This window comes from Python bivittatus, unplaced genomic scaffold (genome assembly GCF_059951505.1).
Source record: "Python bivittatus isolate LINGU-HERP-01145 unplaced genomic scaffold, Pbiv_v1 ctg000850_np1212, whole genome shotgun sequence".
Taxonomy (NCBI): Eukaryota; Metazoa; Chordata; class Lepidosauria; order Squamata; family Pythonidae; genus Python; species Python bivittatus.
The window spans coordinates 59,928,365-59,952,427 of NW_028277112.1; the positions used below are offsets into that span (position 1 = coordinate 59,928,365).

General features: G+C 38.8%; 1 protein-coding gene across 3 annotated transcripts; it reads right to left on the reverse strand.

The window, feature by feature from the left end:
* Positions 1-602: 602 nt before the first annotated feature.
* RAD23B (RAD23 nucleotide excision repair protein B) lies at positions 603-21,931 on the reverse strand. Of its 3 annotated transcripts, none has more exons than XM_088129768.1 (10): positions 21,724-21,931; positions 13,228-13,309; positions 11,922-12,001; positions 9,934-10,202; positions 8,156-8,211; positions 6,245-6,372; positions 5,014-5,158; positions 4,494-4,621; positions 4,041-4,205; positions 603-1,940 (listed from the first exon to the last, which is right to left on the reverse strand). In XM_088129768.1, the coding sequence occupies exons 1-10, from the start codon at positions 21,787-21,789 to the stop codon at positions 1,827-1,829; spliced, it is 1,233 nt and encodes a 410-aa protein (XP_087985894.1). In that variant the 5' UTR covers positions 21,790-21,931; the 3' UTR covers positions 603-1,826. The 3 variants fall into 3 exon arrangements, with proteins under 3 accessions (XP_087985894.1, XP_025019758.2, XP_087985895.1); XM_025163990.2 differs by lacking the exon at positions 21,724-21,931 and adding an exon at positions 20,933-21,080; XM_088129769.1 differs by lacking the exon at positions 21,724-21,931 and adding an exon at positions 20,946-21,065.
* Between the last annotated feature and the right edge of the window lie 2,132 nt (positions 21,932-24,063).

The window sequence follows — 24,063 nt, forward strand, 5'->3', positions numbered from 1 at the left end:
ACCTAGAGCCTCTTGAGTGCAGCAGTTTATAAATCTTATAATTATTTTGGTGTTTTAGTTCAAGGTGTTTTTGTAAGAACAGGCAGGAAAATTATTTAAATAACTGTTGTGATGCTAAAAGCAGAATGCAATTGCATTAAATAACTGTGTTTATAATTTAGCTAGTTTCTAAAATAAAGCTAATATGATCTAAACACCAGAATGATGAGAAAATTTGAGAAACTTTAAAGCTACAAGCTGAAATGGCCTGGATCTTAGATCTAGCATTTTACCCCTACCATTCTGCCTAACTCCAGGCAAATTTAAGCAAGGCACCAATGGAAGGGGGAAGAGACTAGAGAACATCCCATGCAGTTGACTTCCCATTAAAGGTCCAAATGTGTAGCGCAGGTAGTCCAATTAATTATCCATCACTGTCTAAATTTATGGTCTGGCAATTGTACAAAAATGCATTGTCTGAAGAAGCCATATTTAATCCTTAAACTGTTCCTTACTGAGATTGTTATAAATGTTATCCTCCAGCAATAGTATAGCACTACATGAGTTATTCAGAGCCATTGTACAAAGATCAGTCCCCACTGTAAGAAATAATACTCAAAACCTTACAATTAAATGTTACTTTTAATAGGAAGTAAAAGGGGATGTGCATAATCTTTTAGAGATCCAATAACTTGATTGTTCATCTATTTTCCACTTTCTGAACATCTCTTCAAGAGTAAAATATTTCACAATGCTTTTAAACAGAAGAGAAGGCAAGTTACTGGACAGTCCTTATTAAAGCAATACAAATGACAATAGCCTTTAGAGGCTCAGAGATTGAAACTATAAGATTACAAGCATTTAAAGACACCTAGTTTTAAAATACTTGCAGCTGTATTCATCAGATCAGTTTTACTTTCAACAAAATATAGGTAGGATGGAATCTGATTTCTTCATAAATACTTTCACTAGATTGGAGAGTTTACATTTTCTTCATTGGCAATAAAAAGTGCTCAATTCACAAAAAGGGATACATCAAACCCAAAACATGCAAAGACAGCTGTTTGCTTTTCTTTTTTTAAAAAAGCTTTACTATAACCCAATTTTAAAGTAAGCAGTAATTAGGTTATCTTGCATTTGTTCCAATTGTTTCCTATGTGTGTATAGCCACTCCATTTATTTATTATGAAAGGAGCAAAGGAGTAGGGATAGGAAAGGTTCTCTCAAAATCAATGATCAATAATCTAAAACAATAAGTGGTTTAAATCTAGCACTTCAGCATGAAATGGGCATCCTGAAAAATTAGATACATCTGAAGCAGCAAAACCCCACCACCTACTATTTTTGGCATATGTTTTTAAAGTTATTCAAATATATTTCCTCTTAAATTTATGAAGCCGTCATCCAGTGTTACCATGAAATACAGACTGTTGATTCTAGGTAGTCTTTGCTATCTCCAAGACCAATGTTAATTAAAAGGAAACAAAAGCAGGGCACCACGCTAATTTTGGGATCTAGTATACTAAAAGAGTGAAAATTGGGGTGGGGGGCATGAACTTACAGTTTTTATAGAAGAAAGGAACTAAATATCTGCCCAAAAAAAAAAAAAAAAGCTAATTTTTGGTGTATAGTATTTTACACTTTGATCTGCTGCATCTGCTGATTTAGAACAGATGTGCTTGTCTTTTCCTGTATCCTTTCTACATTTTCCTCTCTTCTCCCTTTCCCACTCCCCTTCCCCCTTACACCAAGTATCATGGATATGAGCCCAAGTATCCCAGACAATCCAGTGAACAGCTAGTGTAATGCACTGGTGTGATGTGTGAGATTTTAAAAGTCTCTCCTTTTCAATCTTCATCAAAGTTCTGCTGTAGAAGGAAGTTGGCTGCCAAATTTTCATTCTTCTCACATGCAAAATATGCTTGTATCACAAGGCCTTCAGGAAATCCTAGGGCCTTTAACTATAGGAAAGAAAAGGCTATTAGAATTCACATTTACAGTATAAACTTCTTTGTCAGACCAAGTATCAAAGATCAGTATTTTAAATGTTAAATTAGCAATATCAGTCCTGATACATTACACAATTGTCACAGATACAAATTTGTTACACTAGAACTTGATGTGGCAAAACTGGACTGAATGCTGAGCCTGAAACACAGAAAGTAGGCTGTGCAAATATTATCCAAATATATTAAAGCTATAAAATTAGGAAAACCAAGAATAAGTTCATTCTTCAACTAAACCTTGCAGTTCAGAACCCTGAGTTTAGAAGTAAATGTTAACACTGTGTAAGTATAAAAGATATTAAGATTGTACATACAACAAACCACCACAGCTTGGTTTTCTAGCATTAGATTTCAAAACTGTTAAGTGTGCTGACAATGTATGTGTAAAAAGCGCTCTCTGCAGTGAAGAACCAGGTTTAATGCAGTAACATCTGAAATAACTTCATTTTCTACTTTAAGATACTGGAATAAAGGTTTAATATGGCTGGTGTGGGTCTTCCGGGCTGTGTGGCCGTGTTCTGGAAGTTTTGTTTCCTAACATTTCACCAGCATCTGTGACCGGCATCTTCAGAGAGCAAGGGCACAGACAGGAGCAGTTCCCTCTGTGCCCAGCTGCTCCTGTCTGTGCTCCTGCTCTCTGAAGATGCCAGTCACAGATGCTGGCGAAACGTTAGGAAACAAAACTTCCAGAACACGGCCACACAGCCCGGAAGACCCACACCAGCCATCATATTCCGGCCGTGAAAGCATTCGACAATACAAAGATTTAATAGTTTGAGGAAAACAATTTATGCACTGTTATGAATACAGTCTGAGGGAACACACACATTTCTTTCATACTATAAAACACTATACAAATGCTATGGAAGTAAGTGTTAACATGTCACAAAATAATGAACTTAGAATCAGTTGAGGTATATGGTACATATACTTAAAATTTCATATTATAAATTTATATAATATGTAAGAGGGTATAATTTAAACGCTAGGAATATAATCAGTCACAGAATTGTCTTTTGGATTAAATATATCTGATATACTTCAAATATTGGGGGGAAAAATGGCTAAGTATTATTCAGTTTATGAGGACAGCATAAGAAATTGAAAAAGAAAAGTGAAGAACATAACCACAGGTAGACTCCGGTTTAAGAACAAGGTCTGTTCCCGAGGTCTGTCCTTAAGTCGAATTTATAAGTAAGCCGGAACAGTATTATTGTATAATACTGTTTAAGTACTATTGTGTAATTAACTCAAACCATTGTGAATTTAACTTGAATCATTATGTATTTAACTTGAATTTTGCTACAAGCAGCTCTGTTCTTAACTATGGGTCATCTACACACCGGGCATTCCTAACCCGGGGACTACCTGTATATGGTCTGTGTTAATCACAAGTAGAATCTGTAATTTTTTACTATATTTTTATGTGGCCCCACTTCCAAAGGACAGCAATACCTAAGTCATTAGTAGTCCTAAACCTATTATTAAAAATGTAAAACTCACAATTGCTAGGCATCCTGAAGTACCAAGGTCTTAACCCTCCAAAGACCCAAAGGCTTAATTTATCACAGGAGAGAATGTCATTATGATCTCTGGGAAGAGATGCCTCAGAGGGTTGGTGCCACAAATTGAAAAGCAGTAATCTATCTTGACTCTCTAATGAGGAGAGCCTTCAACATCCCTACCTGGGATATACATACTGAACAGGTAGCTCCAGTTTGAAGCAGAAGGTTCTCCTGGTAAAGTGTTGCTGACTGAAGAGGTCTACTCAAAGTTCCAGCCTACCATCCACATCCTGCTACAGGATTACTCCACTCCTTCATCCTCTCTACATCTATCAACCAGCATTCATTCTTTGGATGTTTGAGAACTTTTTTCACAACTTTGTGTTGTTAATCTCCCCAGCGCAGATTTTTGATTTCTTATAAGCCTATGGCCTACTGACACATGTTTTATGTAGATTTTGGTTATGTAAGAATTAATTAACCTATAAACTTAAGAAATTGACCGAAAATGGGGGTTGAGAAAATAATAAAGAAGAGAAGTTCAACTCACCCTTTCTATAGCTTCTTTTTCCTGAGGCGTTACTTGAATATAGTTCATGTGACGGCTTCCAGCTTCAGCTACTCCACCTCCACTTCCGCTACCACCACCTTGTCCTGACTCCTGAACAGGTTCATTTAACATCTGAATGAAATGCTCTTGATGTTGGCTTATTTGCTATGGTGCATGGGAGGACAAAAGCAAATAATATACTGAAATAAAGCATATGCATTCCTGCTATTTACCTTAAAAACCATTATTTCCATTTGAACTATAAATGGTAATGTATAAGCCAATAGAGACCAAATAGTGATAACAGGCATGCCTACATGGTAAATGTATAGGCTAAGAAACCTTTATAACTCACATGTCATTTCACTTACTTTACTCTTTCCTCACCTGACATTATAGTTTTAAAAAGAATATGAAACTACAGAAGACCACCCAGTATGATTTAAAAGTCACCTGCAATAATTGAGGATTTTCCCGTCCTATTTGTTGTAATAATGCAGGCAAAAGTGATGGATTCTGCTGAATAATTTGTCTCATCTGCTGAAACTGAGGCTGGTTTCGTAAAAATTCAAGAGGATGTCCTGAAAGAGGAGGATTGTAAGCAAAAGGTGAGCTTTTCTCAAAAGCTTTTACAAGACCCATGCCAGATCCCTGTGTAATTTTTACCAGTTACTAATGAGGGGAAAGGGTGGAATTGTTGATCTGCCTGCACACAGCAGCTGCATGGTAAAACCTATGATAGAGCGGTACAGAAACCTGAACTGGAAAACCAAAAAAAAAAACTTAATAAACCTCCCTGCAGAATTCTACCAAAAAAAAAAAAAAAAAGCTCCCTACAAAAAGAACAATCAAGAATAGATAGCTGATGTTTGCAGAATTACACTATGGGGAAAAAAAATCATGTCTTAAGGGCTGTTCTGCAAGCCATTGCTCTATTGAGTCAGACACAGATATGTAGAACTGGCCATCTTACCTCCTGTAGAGCTAGTGGTAGTAGTAGTGGTAGTGGTGGTTGCGGCAGCGGCAGCAGCAGCTACTGCTGAAGACGGGGAAGCCCCAGTGCTGGCTGCTTGAGGGGGGTCAGCCATACCTTGACTGTCCCTATCTCCAGGGATACCCTAAAATGAACATAATCTTGTTAAAGAATTCAGGGTTAACTAGCCCTGAAAATTTGTTTAGCAGACTGCTCAAGTAGGATATTTACTTATTTACTGACTATATATTTATAGCAAAGCACAAACAACCTTGAAAAATTCTGAGATGAAGGACAACATTCTGTCAAATTTCTCGCATTATTGATAATGCTTTTCCTAACAGATTATTCTTATCTGTACAAACATAATTTGGGATGTAAATTCTGAATATGAATACTTAAAACTCTATATTCCATGCACTATATGCAAGCATGATTGTATATATGTATCTAAACACTCAATTAATATTCATTTCTCCCACCAGCTTGTAGCATCATCTAGTTGAACTTGTCTAAGTCTGAAAGCTAATCAGAGGCAGCCCTGGTTAATACTTAAATGGAAATATCTCCAGGGAATATTGGGACTGTAGATATTACACTGGGAAGTAAAAAGGCATCATGAAGGAAGATGATGGCAAACCACTTCCATATTGCTGCCAAGAAAAGGATATGATGTATCCATGAAGTCTAAGGACTGAGCTTGAATCAAAGGAAAAATTATTTACTGTTAACGTTTTCTAAAATCTGCCATTTGTTCTATTTATTACTTCTGCAAAAATAAAAACATTTAAAAATTTAAATGGACTTAGCCTATGCCACACAGCCAGTCATTAGAAATTATGAAAGTAAATTGTCTAAAATATTTGGAGGGCATCAGACTGAGTATATGTATTCTAGACATCTTTCATTCAAAAAGATCTGAATGCAAGAAATTCAAACCCACATGAACAGTTTTGCTAACTAAACACAGAAATAAATAAGCTCTTTTTTATACTGATGTAAATACAGATCTTTTAATTTTAATAATGTTTTTGCAGCTCAAATGGTAGCACCAAGAACAGTTATGCTGACAAAGAAAATAAACCGACTGATGTTCAGTTACTCCATAACAAAGTCATTACTTTATACCTTATGTCTCTAAATCTCGCCTTTCCATAAAAAATCTGTCATTATCAGACTTAATTGTGGAAGACAGAAGAGCAAATCATGAACAATTAAGAAATATACTCACCATTAAAAGATACTCCACTGCTCTGTCAGGATTATTGAAGCTGGCTCTCAATGCAGCAATTACTTGCTCTCTTTCATACCCCATTGACATAATCTCAGTCACCATATTTTCATACGACTGACCTGTCACTTGGAGGTTAAAAGAAAAGATATAGAAGATACACGATACATGCAAATTTTAACAGAGGAAGGGAGAAAATGACCTACTGGCATATTCAGTCAGGGAAATAACGATACAACAGGGTTTGTATTAGTTACTCATTATAGCAATCTGAATTCTGAATTCTAAAAGCCAAGTCCTCCTCCTCTTTTTGCTGTTCTTTTATAAAATGCCTTTCCTGGTTTATTATCCAGTTCAGTTATTATTATACAGTCACCACACGTACATTTTAAAAATAATTAAAAACAGTATCAGAGCATGAAGATGATCAATAATAGCTGAGGACTGATCTGTAGTGTTAAAAGCAGATGAAGGAAACACAGAGGTGACTATGACCTTTAAGAATTCTCAACCATATATAAAAACAGGTTTTAAAAAGGCTAAAAGCCACAACATGCTTCAGCTGTCACACTCCATCACTTCACAGTAACCCATCAGGGCTCCCATTTATTTTACCAACTCTATTCAGCTCTAATCAGATATGTTATCTAGAACAGCTATATTCTCTCACAGATAACTTTTCCAGAGGCTAGTAGTAGGCACTGCAGGGCTGCAACAATCACCAAGATTATGTTTCCCTGCTGGCCATCATGCTTTCATTTCATAACTCTTACCAGCAAATTTAGCAGCAAAAGACATCTTTCAAATCAGGGAATCAAATCATTTAGACTGACTGGAACCAGTTTAGCAGAAAGGGAAGTGGAATGGAATGGACTTAGAAGAGAGGCTGAGAAGACAGCTGACACTGACAGATGGTTCCCACTATGTTCCATGTTAAAATCACTGCAGGTTTTATCCTGCAGAAATGCTGGATTGTAGCAGCAGATTTGAAAATATAATACTCTGAATAAGAAAATGTTGAAACTGGATATAGACTAGTATAATCTAAAACCAAACAACTAACCAGAAACCAGTGTCCAAATAGCCTGATTAAAATAGCCCAGCCAAACATTAAAAAATGCCCATCCCTCTACTCTATTGCATCACTCAACTAATGTCTGCTTGAAAATAGCCTGTGTATAAAATGTGTGTGGGCATCCATGCTCAAAAAAACCTGATCTTGTTGGAGCAACACTGGCAGCAGGGGGCAATAATGTTAAGATCTGATGGGACTACAATTCTGAATTGCTTCTTTGAATAGATGGCATTCTCACAAGTAACGTACACTAAAATGTGTTTCATCACAAGATACCAAACAGTAACAGCTTAGAAGAAAGATTCAAGTTAAACAATTTGCTAGTAATTTAGAAATTCAGATAATTTAGCACATAGGTTGAAATCCCTATTTATTTATTTAATTATTATGGCACCCCATCACAATCTGCAGACTCTGGGCTGTGTACAACAGAGTAAAAATACAGAATAAAAACAAAGAGACATACAACCAATAGAAATCCCTCAGATGGCCAGTATATTTATATAGTGTATATTTATATAAATCTATATTTTTATTAAAGTTTTAAATTTTTTAAAATTTAGATTAATAATTATCTCCTTTCCAGTTCCTGCATTTCTAACACGAGACAAGAAGCATTCAATCCAATTCCCCTCTACATCGTTCCCCAGCCAAATTTCATGCAGAAAGCCAAGAGGCATCGGCAGCTTGTGATATGAGAAAACAATATTATTTTAAGATAAAGTCAAACAATTGGCATCTTAAAATTATACTGGCTAAGAGGGAGGAGGGAAATGATGATGTTTTTAGTAATTTTCATTTATATACGAGCCATTCAACTATCAGGAAACACTTACCAAGTGCACTTGTAGCATCCTCAAAAAGATTTGATCGAGAAGTGTCTCCTGTTGTACTGTGATGTAACAAAACAAACATATTTAACAGCTGTCCCAGGAGTTAAGATATTTTTCTTATTAAAATTTTGCTAATAAAGAATCTAAAATGGCTAAGAATTGTACAATAAAAACCAAGCTCCATTGGCAAACATTTGATTTTTACCAACTAAAGTGCTGCAATAGAGCTGAAATTTGGAATCAACTAGTGACACAAAGGTAAAACACAGAACAGTGCAAGGTACATATTTAGTAGTTACAGCTTATTGAGTTTTGATCAAAAGTCACATTAAGTTTGAACTTATCTTGATATGGCTTAATGGCTAATCAATAATAATAAACTAAACTAAACTAAGTTTGAACTTAAGCATGGATCTTTATTTAAAATAAACACACTATTACTGTTATCTACTGAAAATAACTTAGCAGAAACCAATAATACTTTTCAAATTAATACTGACAGGCATCACATCTGGCCACTATTTCAGGAAAAAAATGAATGTTAATAGCACATTAGCTTGCAAATCAATGAAATAAAAAAACAGTACCCAGAGAACAAAACCTACTCTCTTGTTTGCTATTAGAAAAACTGCACTAACTCTAATCAATAAAGACATCTTAACCAGGACCAGGACTTTTGTGCCTGAGATGACCAGACATGATTGCCTGTTTGCTAAATTGGATAGCTGGGACAAAAAAAGGATCCTGTCGGAATTCCAGCCACCCTGCTACTGAGCAAGCTCCTTTCCTGAGTTCCTGAATCTAGTGTCTAGGCTGGAGTTGCAAAGCCCTCAGCTTTTAGCATTGTGTGGCTTCAACTTCCATGATCTGGGGATTGAGTCTGGGAAGCCTACGGAGATCATGGCCTCCACAGGCATCTCCCAGGTGATCCTGGACTTAACACATACAGATGGCTATACATCTATGTTTTGTGTTTGCCTCCAAATGTGAGATTCGGATATACAGGGCATAACATTTAACCTTCTGCCACTGTCAAATCACTCTGGTCTGATTCTGTTCCAGACAAGATTGGCTGCCATGCACAAACTGCAGAGCGAGTGAGCCTATTAGAACAGCTCATTCCAGGAGCCTTATGGATCCAGTAAGATTCTGGCAAGCACTTGGGGAATTTCCCAGCAATCTGGCAAGCAGTTCCATTAATTGCCTGACTAGCTGCTGTCAAGACAGGTGGCCTGGGCTCTTAGCATGTTTGCTAGCGTACACAGAGCCAGGGAGGGGGGCAGTCAGCTGGATCCAGGAGGTAGTTAACATTTCAATATAGGATGGGGTGTTTCATGCTTTCTCCTTAAGAAGTCCTCTCTGGATCCCATTGTTTTTAGTTAAGATAGCATCCTAGAATTGTTTATGTGCCACAGTTTTAAGATCATTTAATGGTATGTTACCATTATTGTATTATGGATTTTTTCCCTAGAAAACTGCTGAGAATTGTATGACTGTGGCCATTTACAAATCTAATAAATAAACAATTACAATACTATTCCCACCTGAACGGACAAGCAAGAGCCACCAGCTAAAACTTTTACACCATGAAAGCTTTAAAAAGACACAGAATCTAAATATACAACTGTATGCTGTATTGTCTTCCAATATGTACTCAGCTATTTACTGTGTAAAAAACCTAAGAAAATCAGTTCCCTTTTTGTTGCAGTTTTTTAAATCCACTGCATTTAATCTGAATTTGAATGAGAAGCAAGATTTTGATTTCCAATGTTCTGCAATACCTGTCTGTAGATGTTGGGCTGGTGGCTGCTGGTGTTTCTACTGGTTTATCTGCTGACTTTTCTTCTACAGTAGCACTTACAGGTACAGATTCAGAAGCTGCTGCAGCTGGTGTTGAAGCAGTGGGTACGGGTACTGAAACTTGTGCAGGAGCAGGAGTAGGAGTAGGTACTAGTTTGGGTACAGCAGCAGGTGTGGTAGAAGTAACAGTAGTGGTGGTATCATTTGACTGCTGTGTTGTAGTTGGGGATGGAGCAGCTGCTGCTTTGGGCTACAAAGATGAAGAAGGCAAATTCCTAAATCATGTCTTTCTCCAGGTTCATCTAAAAGTTACCTCCTTACTTTAGTTTTAAATTGTTTCATGTGAATAATGCATAGCTTCTCACGTGCATTTAGAGTAGTCTTCTCCAGAAGAGAGAGGCCTGCACAAGTAATTCAATGAGTAAACCCCTCCCCTGAATCTGCTCCTCAAAGCTGTAAAGCAGTCACAGCAGACTGAAGGCCCAGCACAGCTGTTCTGAGGCCTTCCTAAGTTCTTGTACATATATGTACATGTCCTGAAGACCTCAAAGCAGCTACAGTGAGTCTTTAATCAGCTGCTTCACCACTTGAAAAAGTAATTCTATACTTAGCTCATTTAATGGTTTCCATAGACCCAATAAGAGAATTAGGTAAGAAAAGCTAAGTGATTAATGCAGCATCTCACGATACAAATACCAGTGATATTACCTAGAGTGGGGAGGGAACATTTAGAACTATTTGTAATATTGCAGTATTGTGACCTACAGTGCAATCTGAACTTCATCTATTAATAAAGGAATTGATGTTCACACACATACACACATAGGTATTGGGTCATGTCTTTAATGAAGGCATTGAACCCACTTTTGTTCTTTGTTTGAAATTCCTAGGAATAATGAGCTTTCTAAAGGGGGTAAGTTGAACCAGATGTTACAGTTTATGAAGACAATCAGATGTGAGTTGAAGGGGCTTTAACCTATTACATAACACATACTTTGGCTGTCACCACTGAAATCTACTCTTCAAAACACAGGTTTATGGAAATAAAGCATAGTCCAACATTTGTGTCTAGTCAAATTCACTTGTGTTCAGCCAACATACCTCCAGCTGTCTCTTCTGGTGCTTCAGCTCCTGTAGTTCCTCAATAAACCAAGGAGCTCCCTAGAACTGGCACACAGGGAGAGGCCACTCAGGGCAATCCTGTCAAGACCTCTCATTGCCTCCTTACTCCAGAAGTTGACCAGGCTCCCAAAAGAACTGTCCCCCAGATTGCTGTGAAACTCCCAAAGCAATTTTTTAAACCCAACTTGTGGATCCATCAGGAGTCCAGATGGATTATTCAAATGGATTCAACCACCCTGTGGAGAGTCACAGAGTAACCCATAGTCACCAGAAAGTGATCTGTCTATGACAAGGGTAGATGTTAGCTCAATGTGTTCAATAGACATGACACAAAATAGCTTTTTGTGTTGCTTGTTTAACTATAATTTCTTATCCATTAATAAAACTTAGATGAAGCTCTGATGATACTCTAGGTCACAATACTGAAGAACTACAGAACGTTCACAAACTTTCACCACTAGAAGACAATTTAGTACTTCTACCAAACTTGTACTAGAATATACAGTGAAATGCAGCCCACACAGTAACAGCAAGGTAAAACATACTACATCAGGATTGTTTACTAATCAAGAATATGTCCAGAAAAACAATAAGGTAAACAACAAAACAATAAAAGCAGGTGTATAATAGAATTACACAAAATTGTGGGAAGAAAAATTAAAACCAACTCTTAATTAAAACAATTTAGTGAAAGTTAGATATTTTCTCATTTTTGTAAAGAGAATGCACATATTTTATAAAAAGTAGATTCCCCACAAGCTTATATACTGAAGTAAAAGTTTAATGTGCTTTTTATTTTGGTATTTTATTCTGATAAGCATCTACAAACAAAAGAACAATAACTTACTTTTGTTACCATAACCACCACGAAGTTCTTTTCATCAATTTTGTATTCGTTAAGAGCGGTATCATCATTAAGTATTTTACCTGGAAAATTAAGCAGAGATTTCATATAATGTTAGCTTTCTAAATATCTTCACATAAATGTGATGATTTACTCATTCTATGTAGAAATCTACAGATAGAATCAAATAGCACTAATTATTTAAAACTGCTTAACTATTATTGCTAGATTTATATCCTGTTTTTTGTTTTGCACAACTCAAGGTGGTCCCTCCTATCTTCCCTATAACCACCATCTTGTAAGGTGCATTGGGCTGAGAGAAAGTTAAAGTTTCTATTGCTATTATCATATATTAATTAGAAATACTTTCCCTGGTGACATTATTTATACAGTACTATAGAAATTATTGTTATTGATCAATTTCTCTTACTTCATGCAGTGGCCCTTTGTACATATGACTTATCAGCTAGAATACTTTTGGGCACAGGTTTAGTGCTCTTTAAGACACATATCTAGACATAGCCTGCCTAACACATTACAGGCACAGAGCATCTCCATGTATGTGACTGTCAGTCCAGCAACTTGTCCAGTTCCATCCTGCCACACATTAAGAAGGCCATATGAACTTCTCCACATGAGTTTTTACCAAAAGTAAGCAAACTGGCCCAGACAGAATTCAAAGCACAACAGAGCAGGATTAGTGATTTTTTTGGAAGTATACGGGGTTTATTTGCAGGAGTTATGGGACTTAATATAGGATATGTGTTTTACTAAGGATTGCTAATTATTTGTGAAAAGGATATTTTCATTGTGCTCTATGGTAGAATACATGCCAGATCCTTATCTTTGTCTTATGTTCAAGGAGGTGTTGGGTGCCGGAAAAAACATTTTTCCCAGAAAGATTGAAAAATGGCAAAACATTTTAAATTAAACTAAGTTAAACTTAGTCCTGTCATTTTTTCCAGCTTCTCTTCCCTTGCACCCTTATAGAAAGGCAAGAACACCAACTATGGCACAAAATGTATTGGTTGTAACATGCATAACTATTGAAACATCAGTAGAAGAAGAGGACAGATCAACCATGAGCATCTTTCTTCAGAACTAAGGTCTATGATATTCAGTGGAAACAAGCTATGCAAAGAATTTTGTTGATAAACCCTAAATTACTTAATAGTTAATTGATCCATTCTACCTAATGAAAAGAAGAATTAAGATTACATTTTATGCCATTCACAGGGTACTACTAATTATATATTGCTTCTCTAGCCATTCCCATCCCCATCCCCACAGAATTTCATAATTACATTACCTGCATATATTAATTTTTGGCCAGCTACTGGAAAAGCATCTTTTCCCTTTTCCGATTCAATCTTCTCTTTCAATGCTTTCACCTATAATAAATATTTCTAGTTAAAAGAAGTTCAGTAGCTTTCATATAAATCATCAAGATGATAAACTCTTTATGTTCAAAATACCAGAAAATGTTTGATAGTTTCTATATTAGTAGTAGTACAGTAAGCCAATTCTGACCTCTCTGTGGAAAGACTATATTATAGAAGATAAAGTTAAGTATTAGAAACAGTTTTCCAACCTAAAATCCATATACAGTAGGCAAAAAATAAAAAATAAAAATGTTGTCCTTGAGAGTACTCTAACATACACATCTCTCAATCTTTAAAGACTGGTAGGCACTTTTGAAATTTTTAGAGTTGTCCCATAAAATGGCAGCCCATCTACAAAATGGCTACCGATAGGTTATAAAACACCCATTTACCAGATAGCAAATTGAGAGATTGTTTCCCTCCACTAGCTTTCCAAGACTCTGTTTCTTACTCTAGCATACCATAGCCTTCTTTTCTGGATAGCTGTTCTGATCATTCCAGAAATGTTTCATGTTCAAAAAGAGGTCATTTCAATTCCAGAACACTCCCAGAATGACTAGAACAGCATCTCAACACTTTCAGTAAGGTAGGCAAGTTTTGTACATTGTTTTACATCATATAACTTAATATTGTGAAAATTATTTGTACTTTCAATCAAAAGTACATAATTAAAAAATGCTTATGAACACTGTGTTAGTTACTATTTCGATTCTGGATGTTCTAACTTAGATCAGAGATGGATGGATGGAAGTTCATGCAATGCTACTCTCCCATTATCTATACCCAGGAAAAGCAAAGCAGTTGTTTGGGAAGGAGCCCTAAACTTTCTGAAGAGCCTTTCCTTGTGGCCAAGCAATGTACATGATTTAAGATTTTCTTCATTCCTGATAAGTTCTCTAATTCACCAATTTAAGCTATAACTGACCAGCTAACCCCTTTATACACATGCACGAATGCTCAACAGAAACCCTTCATTCACTATTACACTGGAGTCTTTAGCTAGTCACTAAAGCAAAAAAAAAAAAAAAAGTAGGAAATTAATTTCATGACTAGAAACTCCTATTATAGCCTCTTTTGTTTAAAACTTGTCCTGTTATACATTAGTTCAACTGATATACAGAACCACAAAACTAGACCTGATTTAAATCAGTTACAAGGGTCAGTGTTGATTTAAAGAATGAAAGGTGTGTCTCTTTTTAAATCAAACTCATTCATACTAGTAAGCTGTATTTGCCACTCTAGGGAAGTTTGCCACTGCATACTGTATTAGGTTATTAAATATAATCCCGTGCAGATGCTGCAAGATGTCTAGACTGCAGCATTTTACTGATACAAACCTAAGCACATGTCTGATTTTCAAATCTATCATGCAAAACTCTTCCTTTGTTCATGTTAGGCCAAGTATCAAGAATAAGTACTAGAGTAAGTCAAACAATCAGATATTCAGGATTTTTTTTTTACCTTAACTATAAGAAGAGAAGATTGTTGTAACCGATCTAGTAAAATGAGTTTCACTCTTTTACAATAAGATATAGCAATTTTAATTTCCTATCAATGATCAAGGAAACTGAGGTAGTTTGTAAAAGAAAGGGCAAGTAGAATTAGTTCCCATCCTAAAGAAACCCATTAAGCCATATCATCTTCCAAGATACATTTTCAATCCAAGTTTGAGGAAGCTACTCAATTAAAATGAAAAGTTAAATAATTATAACCACTTTTAAAAATAACCTTCTTGAAGCTTATATTTGAAAAAACGTTTTTGGAAAATTCTGTTCTAAGCCCAGTCAGAGAGTTATAAAGAAACTGGGGAGAGGACATTCTGCAGAATATAGATGGTTACTACTGGTATATAACATTTTTACATAGCCTTTCAAAAACTACTGATAATAGACTCACAGACTTTAGGAAAAGCTACGAGAGAATCTATCTTTTACCACTTACAGCTTTGATATTCACTCTGGTCATGAAGAGTGAATGGTCACCAGAAAAAGATGTAGCTGATTTAAAGAGCCGCACACAGGTGTTATATCAGTGTTCTAAGGCATCTTTTTACCTGCAAATCTGAAACACTGTACAGCTCAAGTATTTATGTGCAGATGGGAAAATAATTATTTTTACAAACAGCTTGCCTACTATTATTACAAGCAATTGTGTTCAATTAGTATTCCAAGGACTTCTTCACAAGCATTATTACCAAGGCAGATATTCCCCATCTGCATTTGTATTTCTTAAATGAAAAACTATATCCTTATTTTTGATATATTTTATTCTCTTAATAGGAATCATTCCACCAGAGGAAATGATTAACTAGACACTACTGTTCGGAAACTATATTTTATCCTATTTTTCAGGCAATTATTTTTTTCCAAAATTGCCCTCAATCATTTAAAAAAAAAGGCAGACTTTGGCCCAAGAGCCAAACTCTAAAAAGCAATACTCAAAAGGGGTAGACAGTGAAGGAAAAAAAAAAATTCTTCAGTGAGAGATATGCTGGCATTCATATGTAATTTAGGCTAGAATAAACCACTACCACCATATGCAAATAGCCAGGCATACACATTTTCATGCTGAAGTGCCATATTATATTTTCCTTAGTTCAATTTAGAACTACTAAAAGAACTGGGTAAGGTATGAAATGGGCAAAAATTGCCAGCTCATTTGAAGTTCTAATCTGCCTGAAAACTACTGTTCAGTTAAATACCATATTATCATTTTGTAAAAATTATACTTCTAAACACAGAGTATAGAGGAAAGTACAGATTCAAAATCTGCAGCAACTGACAACTCAGGAGGAAAAACCTAACCAGCTATCATTTCACTGGTTACTACTATTCCCATGTGTTTTATGCAACTGTTTTAAGGCTACTACATTTGGCATTTCAATTAAAGTGGAATCAATCACTAGAAGTACAAAAAGAACCTACAAATAGAGGCTTGCTAAAGTTAATTAGAATTTGTTTACTAATCTAGTAAAAATATTCATGTTTTATATCTTTATAAGAATTTCTGAATGGGAGAATAAGAAATATTTAAATGTTTATCACTTTTAATAACCTCACCAATGAATGGTAAAATTCAGCAGAGATTAAGCAACATTTATCCCATGCTCCCCATTGCTGTTGAAAAAGGATGTGGGATGGAGACTTGAAACTATAAATGTTCAGCATTGCAAGCAAATGATTATTTAAGGTACATGATAAAATCCCAGTGCCAAAGAAATCAAGCTACCAACCCATTAACTACCAGAAATCTTCAGAAAGCTGCATGTATCTGACTCCAAATATTTCAGTTGTGGTTCCTTCATTTTCTGGATCCAAACCAAGGTACTGTTTCAGTTTGCCATTATTTCCTATGACAATACTATAAAAAGGTGGAGTTTTGTTCTGTTGGGGCACAAAACAGTTGAATTTTGTACTACTGGAATAAAATCCAAATAGTAATGTTCCACAGAATATTTTAAAAGTAGCTTTAAATCCTGTTTTTTTTTCCTAAAGACATTAATTAACTCTATACTAATATTCTACAGAATTCCATACCATAGTCCAGGACTTCTCAAACTTTGTGGTACCATGACCATCTAAAACAATAAATGAATCGGTGTGAATCCCCATGAATAAAACACAGGATTTGATTGGATATAGGGATGAGCAAGAAATTCTGATTGATTTTAGTAATTACATTTTAATATATGTATTACAGGACTTCTCAAAATTTGCAATCTACCCTGCAGCAGGCTGGCACACAAAAAAACAGAACAGAACCTGGAACAAGTTTTAACAGTGCTCCCATGTTGCCAGAGGAGGACTGATCAATCTTTTTTTTAAAAAAAAGTGGCCTCCTTCCTCCTTGGCTTAGACTGCTGTATCAGCCTTGGATGACATACTACTACTTCTACTACTACAAGGCATGCTGGAAATACCAGTGCTCTAAGCTTGCCTTAAAGTTGAAAAAAAATTCCTATAAACCAACATTTAATTTATGTACCATTACAAAGAAATTGGCATGAAGTCACCAGGAATTCAACTTGACCTGAAAGGGACATTACCCTTTTATTATCTTTTTATTACAAACGAAATATCTGAATTTAAGACAGGAATTTGGTAAATTGTTCATTTTACATTATTTTGTGTATATTTGAAACTGGATCGATAAAACTATCGGGTTTTCGGGGGGAAAAAAGACAGTAATTTGCCTTGAATCACACAGTGAGTTCTGAAGAATAAAAACACAGTTGTGCCCCATATTCCAAAAAGAACTGTTGATGAAATTTTTCTCCCACAAATTTTAATTTCTGAGGAAAACAAAAAGGCCCCTCAATAAGAAATCCTTTCATGAACTGCAATATTTGTTCCAATACAATATAAACCACCTCCCCAAATAATGAAGGACAAGTGTAGTTATGAAAGTCTCTAGAAAATATGTAGTTTGACACATACAAAAAAGGAAATATTACTGAAGTTGAGATTATTTATAATCTGTAAACAATACTGGAAAAATTGGACAGGCTCATACTTCACAACAGAAGCTTCTAATTAATCTCATAATCTCATCTCCATTATATCAACCTGTCCCACCGTTGGGCAGAGAAGGTATGTTGTGGACCCTGTCCACGAAAGAATGTTGACTGGCGGGGCCCAGGAAAAGAGCCTTCTCTGCCGTTGCCCCTGCCCCATGGAATATCCTCCCCCAGAGGTGAGGTGGGCCCCCACTCTCCCAGCCTTCCAGAAAGGTGCGAAGACCTGGCTCTGCCAATTTGTGTGGGGCAGGAGGTGGTGTAACCAACCCTGAGGGTGGTTAGCACCTTGAAGAGGCTCCTGTAGGCTAATAACTTTTCACTTACCATCTATTCTTTGGAATACATTATTTATTTAAGAACACTTTTTTAAAAGTATTTTAATTAGCATTTATTCTTGTTTTTATTGTAAACCCCCCAGAGTTGTTCTTTGAGTGATATGGGCAGTGATTAAATTTGAAATATAAATAAATACATAAATAATCAACTGCAATACTTTATTAAGTCTGGGATGAAGCATTAAAAAAACTTTAACACTTGACCAATATTTAGGATATTTGCCAACATAATGTACAGATAGTCCTTGCTTAACAACCACAATAGGGACTGGAAAATTCGTTAAGTGGGGCAGACGTTAAAGGAAGCATCATGTGACCGCACCCGATTTCACGACTTTTGTGGTAGTCGTTAAGCAAATCACCATGGCCATTAAGTGAATCACACGGTTGTTAAGAAAATCATGCAGCTCCCTATTGATTTTGCTTGCCAGAAGCCAGCTGGGAAAGTCACAAATGGTAATCACATGATCCCAGGACACTGCAACTGTCATAAATGCAAGCTGGCTGCCAAGCACCCAGATTGCAATCACATGACTGTGGGGGCACTGTGATGGCCATAAGTGCAAGGACCGATCATAAGTAACTTTCCTCAGTGCTGTTGTAACTTTGGATGGTTGCTAAATGAATGGTCGTTAAGTGAGGACTACCTGTAGAATGTGAAATCAGGATTGGAGAGATCCAGGTTCAATTCTCAACTCAGTCATGAGACTTAACGAACGACTCTGGAAAATTACTAATTCTCAGCCTAACATCTCATACATTCCCTGTGGTAGAAAAATTATATATGTAACCTTAAGAAAATTGATCCATTAATCTATATTTCTGAGCGTAGAAATAAACCAGAAAAGATTTTAGAACGGTTTTGAGATATACAGTGGTACCTTGGGATACGAACTTAATCCGTTCCGTGACTCTGGGCGTATCCCGAGTTGGCCGTAACCCCATAAATTAAATTTCCCCATAGGGTTCAATGTAAATCTGGTTAATCTGTTCCGCCCTCCGAATTTGGTCGCACCCCGAAGCAAATTTTCCCATAAGGTTCAATGTAATTACCGTTAATCCATTCTGGCGTCCGTGGACCACGCGTCAGGGGTGGGAAAACGGCAGGGCGCAGCACGGTGGGAAAACGGCTGAGCGCAGCAAGGCGCGGCGGGAAAACGGCTGGGCGCCGTGCGGCGCGAAAACGGCCACGGACATATCAGGGGTGGGAAAATGGCGGCGGACCATGTGTCAGGGGCGGGAAAATGGCCGCGGACCACGTGTCAGGGCGGAAAAATGGCCGTACCCTGAGGCGGAGTTCGCACATCGAGGTAAATTTTTGCGGCCGCAGCTGGTCGTAACCCGAAAAGTTCGTTAGTAGAGGCGTTTGTATCCCGAGGTACCACTGTACTAACAAACTTAAAATTGCACAAACAGTCTGTACTCCAAAGTATTTTAAACAAACAAAAATAAAAAAAACAAGCCTCACTGGAGATTCCTCTGAATAGTTGTACAGAGATATGAGATGAATATGTTAACACAATATATCAACATTTCAACAAATTTGTTGAAATTATATTTTCCTAAATCTATCGGCTTCCCCTTAACTGCCAATGTGTTTTGCAATTTGTGCTACATTTTGCAAAATCTACTTTCTTGCTGACATTTGCTAGAATTTCAAATATTCTTGGAACAGAAACTCCAGAAAGGGTTTTTTTTTAAAAAAAATGCTAATAAAAATATCTCCTTTCTAAAGTTTGAGTTTTTAATGAAGTTTTTAAAAGTTTTCCAAAGTTTAAGTTTTTAATGAATTATCTATAAACAACTCCAACATTTTAAACAAACTTGTCCTTGCCCAGACCAAGATTCAAGCACTGAGAACAAGTGTGTGGTTAAAACATAGATAAGCTGAATTCAAGAGTAAATTAAAGCATCTGTATCTCCCAAACTCCAGCTACTGATGCAAAATGAGCAATGTAAAATAAAGAGTATATTAAACCATGGGTTGGCTTTGAATAACTTGTTAGCACCAGAAGTCAGACCTATTAGTATTTGAAATCCTAAAGTGCAACGGAGCTAAAACGTCAAGCTTCGCTTTTCTCGTTTTTTCACAAACATACCATTGCCCACCAGACTACAGAAAAGCTCTACTACTGAGAAGTGGGAAACACTCACTTTCCAAACATCTTTTTGAACAAACAGAACTCACATTGGGAAAGAAAAAAAAAATGGTATTCATCAAAGCTAATAAATGAGAATAATAATATATTAAACTTAAGTGCTGCCTGACTCTCAACTACTCTGGGTGACTCACAACGAAGAAAGAAATTACAACCAAATCAACAGAAGAAAAAAATAAAGATAAAAGATGGCAAGCGCAATGAAGAGAGTAGTCTCTCTCCCTCCCCAAAGGCCTGGGTGAAGAGCCAGGTCTTCACAGCTCTTCTAAACAACAGCAGAGTGGGGGCCATCTGGATCTCAGAGGGAACTTTGTTCCAGAGGGCAGACACTGCAACAGAGAAGATGCGCTCCTGGGGTCCTGAAAGATGACATTGTTTAATTGAAAGAACCTGGAGCGCGCCAACCTTGCAGCATCAAACCGGCCTGGCAGATGTTATGGGAGACAGGCAGTCCCTCAAGTAACCAGGCCCTATGCCATGGCTCAGAAATTATCCTCTGCTATCCAGATTTGCCAATGAGCTTTAGCTCAGAACGCCCTATTTAGTGCATCTAATATAAAGATGTCCTACTTCTCCCAAGTATCAGCAGAATGTTTACGCAGCATAAATCGGCAGAGTTTACCTCCAATGCATACCGTACTTCGATGCGTGGCGTCCTTCCCTGTTCAACCCAATGCAGAAAGCACTCCTCGCGGAAGCCACCCTTTAACCTTCAGGAGCAAAAGCTGGTCAACCCTCTGCCCACCTCTCACGCACACAGCCTATTCCCTACATACCGGGGGCGGGGGGGGGGAGAGAGCGCGCGCGCGCCCCTCACGCATTTACACCCCCCCCTTCCTCGCGCAAACCGAAATAACGCAGAGTCATGGCAAAGCCCTATTCTAGGACACTGCAGGAGCCACTCGGCGAACTCCTGCTCCAGTCACTTTGCTCCAAACACCCAAAACAACTACGCCGTTCGCACGGGGGGGGCAAGGGGGGGCTGGCGAACGTTCAGTTTAAACGTCACTTCCCACGGGGGGGGAGCAGGAGAGGAGACCCATCCCCTTCCCCGCCTCACGAAGGACTCGAAAGCTGCGCCAAGGCCTGGCGCCAAGGAGGAAGCCGCAGCCTCGGGTCGCCCGGGAGGCCTGGCGGACATGCCCGCTTGCTCCTTTTTCTCAGCAAGCCCCACGTTTCTCCTCTCTCTCCCCCCCCCTCCGCCCTCCGCAATTCAAGGGCCTCCCACTCTCCCGGCCTCTCAGGTTTCTTCGCTCCCCAGACGGGCCCCAACTTTTCCCGGCAGAACTTCCCACAACGCTGCGGAAAATGGGCCTCGGAATCCCGTCCCTCCAATTTTGGGCCTCCACCCGCAAGCGCCCGCTCGGCTCCAAGCTCCAGCCCGACCTCTCGCCCCTCTTGCTCAGGCCGTACCGTCTCGCCGGAGTCGATGTCTATCTTGAAGGTTTGCTGCTGCAGGGTCTTCAGAGTGATCTGCATGGCGGCTGCTGGCCTCTAGGCCCCGGCGGAACCTACCCCGTAGCTGCCTCAAGACTGGGCGGCGGTGGCGGCAGCGACAGTTTCCCCCCGCCCCCCCGGGTCCTCTCACTGCTCCGGCCTAGCTTGGCTTAGACTACGGTGGGAGAAAGGGGGAGGAGCCGAGGGAGGGGCTAAGCGAAAGCAAATATTCTCGCGCACGAAGGGGGCGTTAACCCAATTCTCGCGCTCCGCTCGCGGCCCAAAGGCAACGGCCGCCCCTGCCGCCACCAACGTGACGGCGATGACGCAATCGCCTCGTGACCGCCCGCCCAAGCCCCAGGTGAAGGGCTGGAAAGGCGAAAGAGCGCGGAGTGCGCAAGAGCGAGCCAGCCACGGAATGAGCAGTCTTCCCCCTCCCCCACCCGCTGAGGAAGCACGAGGGAAGAACTGCGCACGCGCGAAAAGGAGTTTCGGCCGGCGGCGAGGCGGTCGGAGGGAGTTCGTCGAGGCGGGCTGGAGGAAGAGAAGCGGGAAGGCGCCGCCGGTGAGGCTTCGCGGGAGGAGAAGAAGAAGGCGAAGCGGTGGTGATCGGAAGGACGGCTGGTGCCCACGATAGGATGGAGAATATTTCCTTGCTTTTGCCTTTACGGACTGAGCGCCGTGCTCCCCTTGCCTCTGACCACCGCCTCTTTCTTTCCGAATTACGCTTACTGAGGTGGAGAAAACTCCCTTTCACAGTCCATGTACGTTGCTCTCCTCTTAATGGCAGGCGGAGGCCGCTCTGCGAAGCAGATGCTCGGATCGCAGCCCTCGTGCACGCTTGGGAGTCCGTCCTGCTGGTCCAGGAGGCTCCGTGCTGTGCAGCTTCCTTGCTCGCTGCCTTGTATTTTAATCGTTCCCGCGAGGGGAGTTATCCTTGGCAGCTCAGGGTATAGGCCCGTCCTCTCAGGCAGCTTCCAAATTACGTCCGGCCCTGTGCAGCTGCTGTAAGCTCGTCTGTGTTAAGCAAAGCTTAAGTATCTTTGGGATGGCAGTGGCTTGATTAAGCTTGATGTGTCTGAGAGGACTCTGGTGGCCAACCCAATATTGGACTAAATCAGTTTACTCACGAATTAGAGGTGTGTTTTTTTTAGGCCCCGGGCCTTTTAAACCCTTTAGGTATATTTGGTTTTGCAATGTAATAGTGCAGTGGTTTTACAGTGTCTTTAATATATATGTATGTTCCTCCTCAGCTAGGGGGCAGTACCAACCTTGCTAACTCTGACAAAGCTAAACAAGCTTGTGGCTGGTGTGAATCTGGATGGGAGACCACCAGGAAGTCATAGGACTTGTAGGCCATTGGGAAGGGAAAAAAATCCCAGAAGGCAAAAGCAAGCCATTTATATATTGTTACCAAGAAAACTACATGGACATGTCCATAAAGTCACAAGAAGTCAAGTGGACTCCAAGGAGACTGTACCTTATAACCCTGTTAACATCCCTTAATGTGTTCTCTGTGATGAATGTGGAAAACTGAGTTTTCAAGGGGCTATGGTGATTGTTACAACCAGGTTATATATATATATTAGTAATATAGATAAAGATGTATGGGATACAAGTAGACCTTGGTTATGGGAAAAGGTGGGGAAACACACTCTTGTGACTGCAATGGTTTTCTTGATAGGGTTGAGAACAGAAGTTGGATAGGAGAAATATAAGAGTAGACATCTGCAGGGAGATGAGAATTGTAAGGATTGGGAAAGCAAAGGATGCATTTTAAGGAAGTGTCTGGAAATCTGTCTTGTAGCCTTTGTGAGAAAGTAACATAAGGAACTGAACATGTTCTAGTTTAGTGTTATCGGGAGGACTGATTTCCTATAGGCTCAGTTGCCTTTGTGCAGCTTAGAGTAATGTTGCTCCTGTTATTTTATAGGATTAATAGATTGTTGCTTATCTTTTGGTGTTACCTGACCATATTTCAGCCATTTCAGTCATACCTCACTATGCTTTAACTCTTTTCCAGCCTCCATCATGAGTGGGTGTTCCCAAAGATTCAATGGTGGGTTCCTTTTTATTTACTTTATGCACTCTTCCTTTGGATCACCTGCTTTCTTGTCATTGGTTTAATTATCACACATATACTGACAGTCCCAGCTGTACCCCTCTGTCCCTGTTCTGTCAGCATCCTGTTCCAAGTGCCTCGGTGGGCCTTTTGATTGGATGTGTTCCCACCCTCCCGAACGGAACGTGAATAGAGATTGCTGTGTGCCATTCTGATCATCCCATCTCTTTATAGCTCCATTGCTGCCAGTTGTG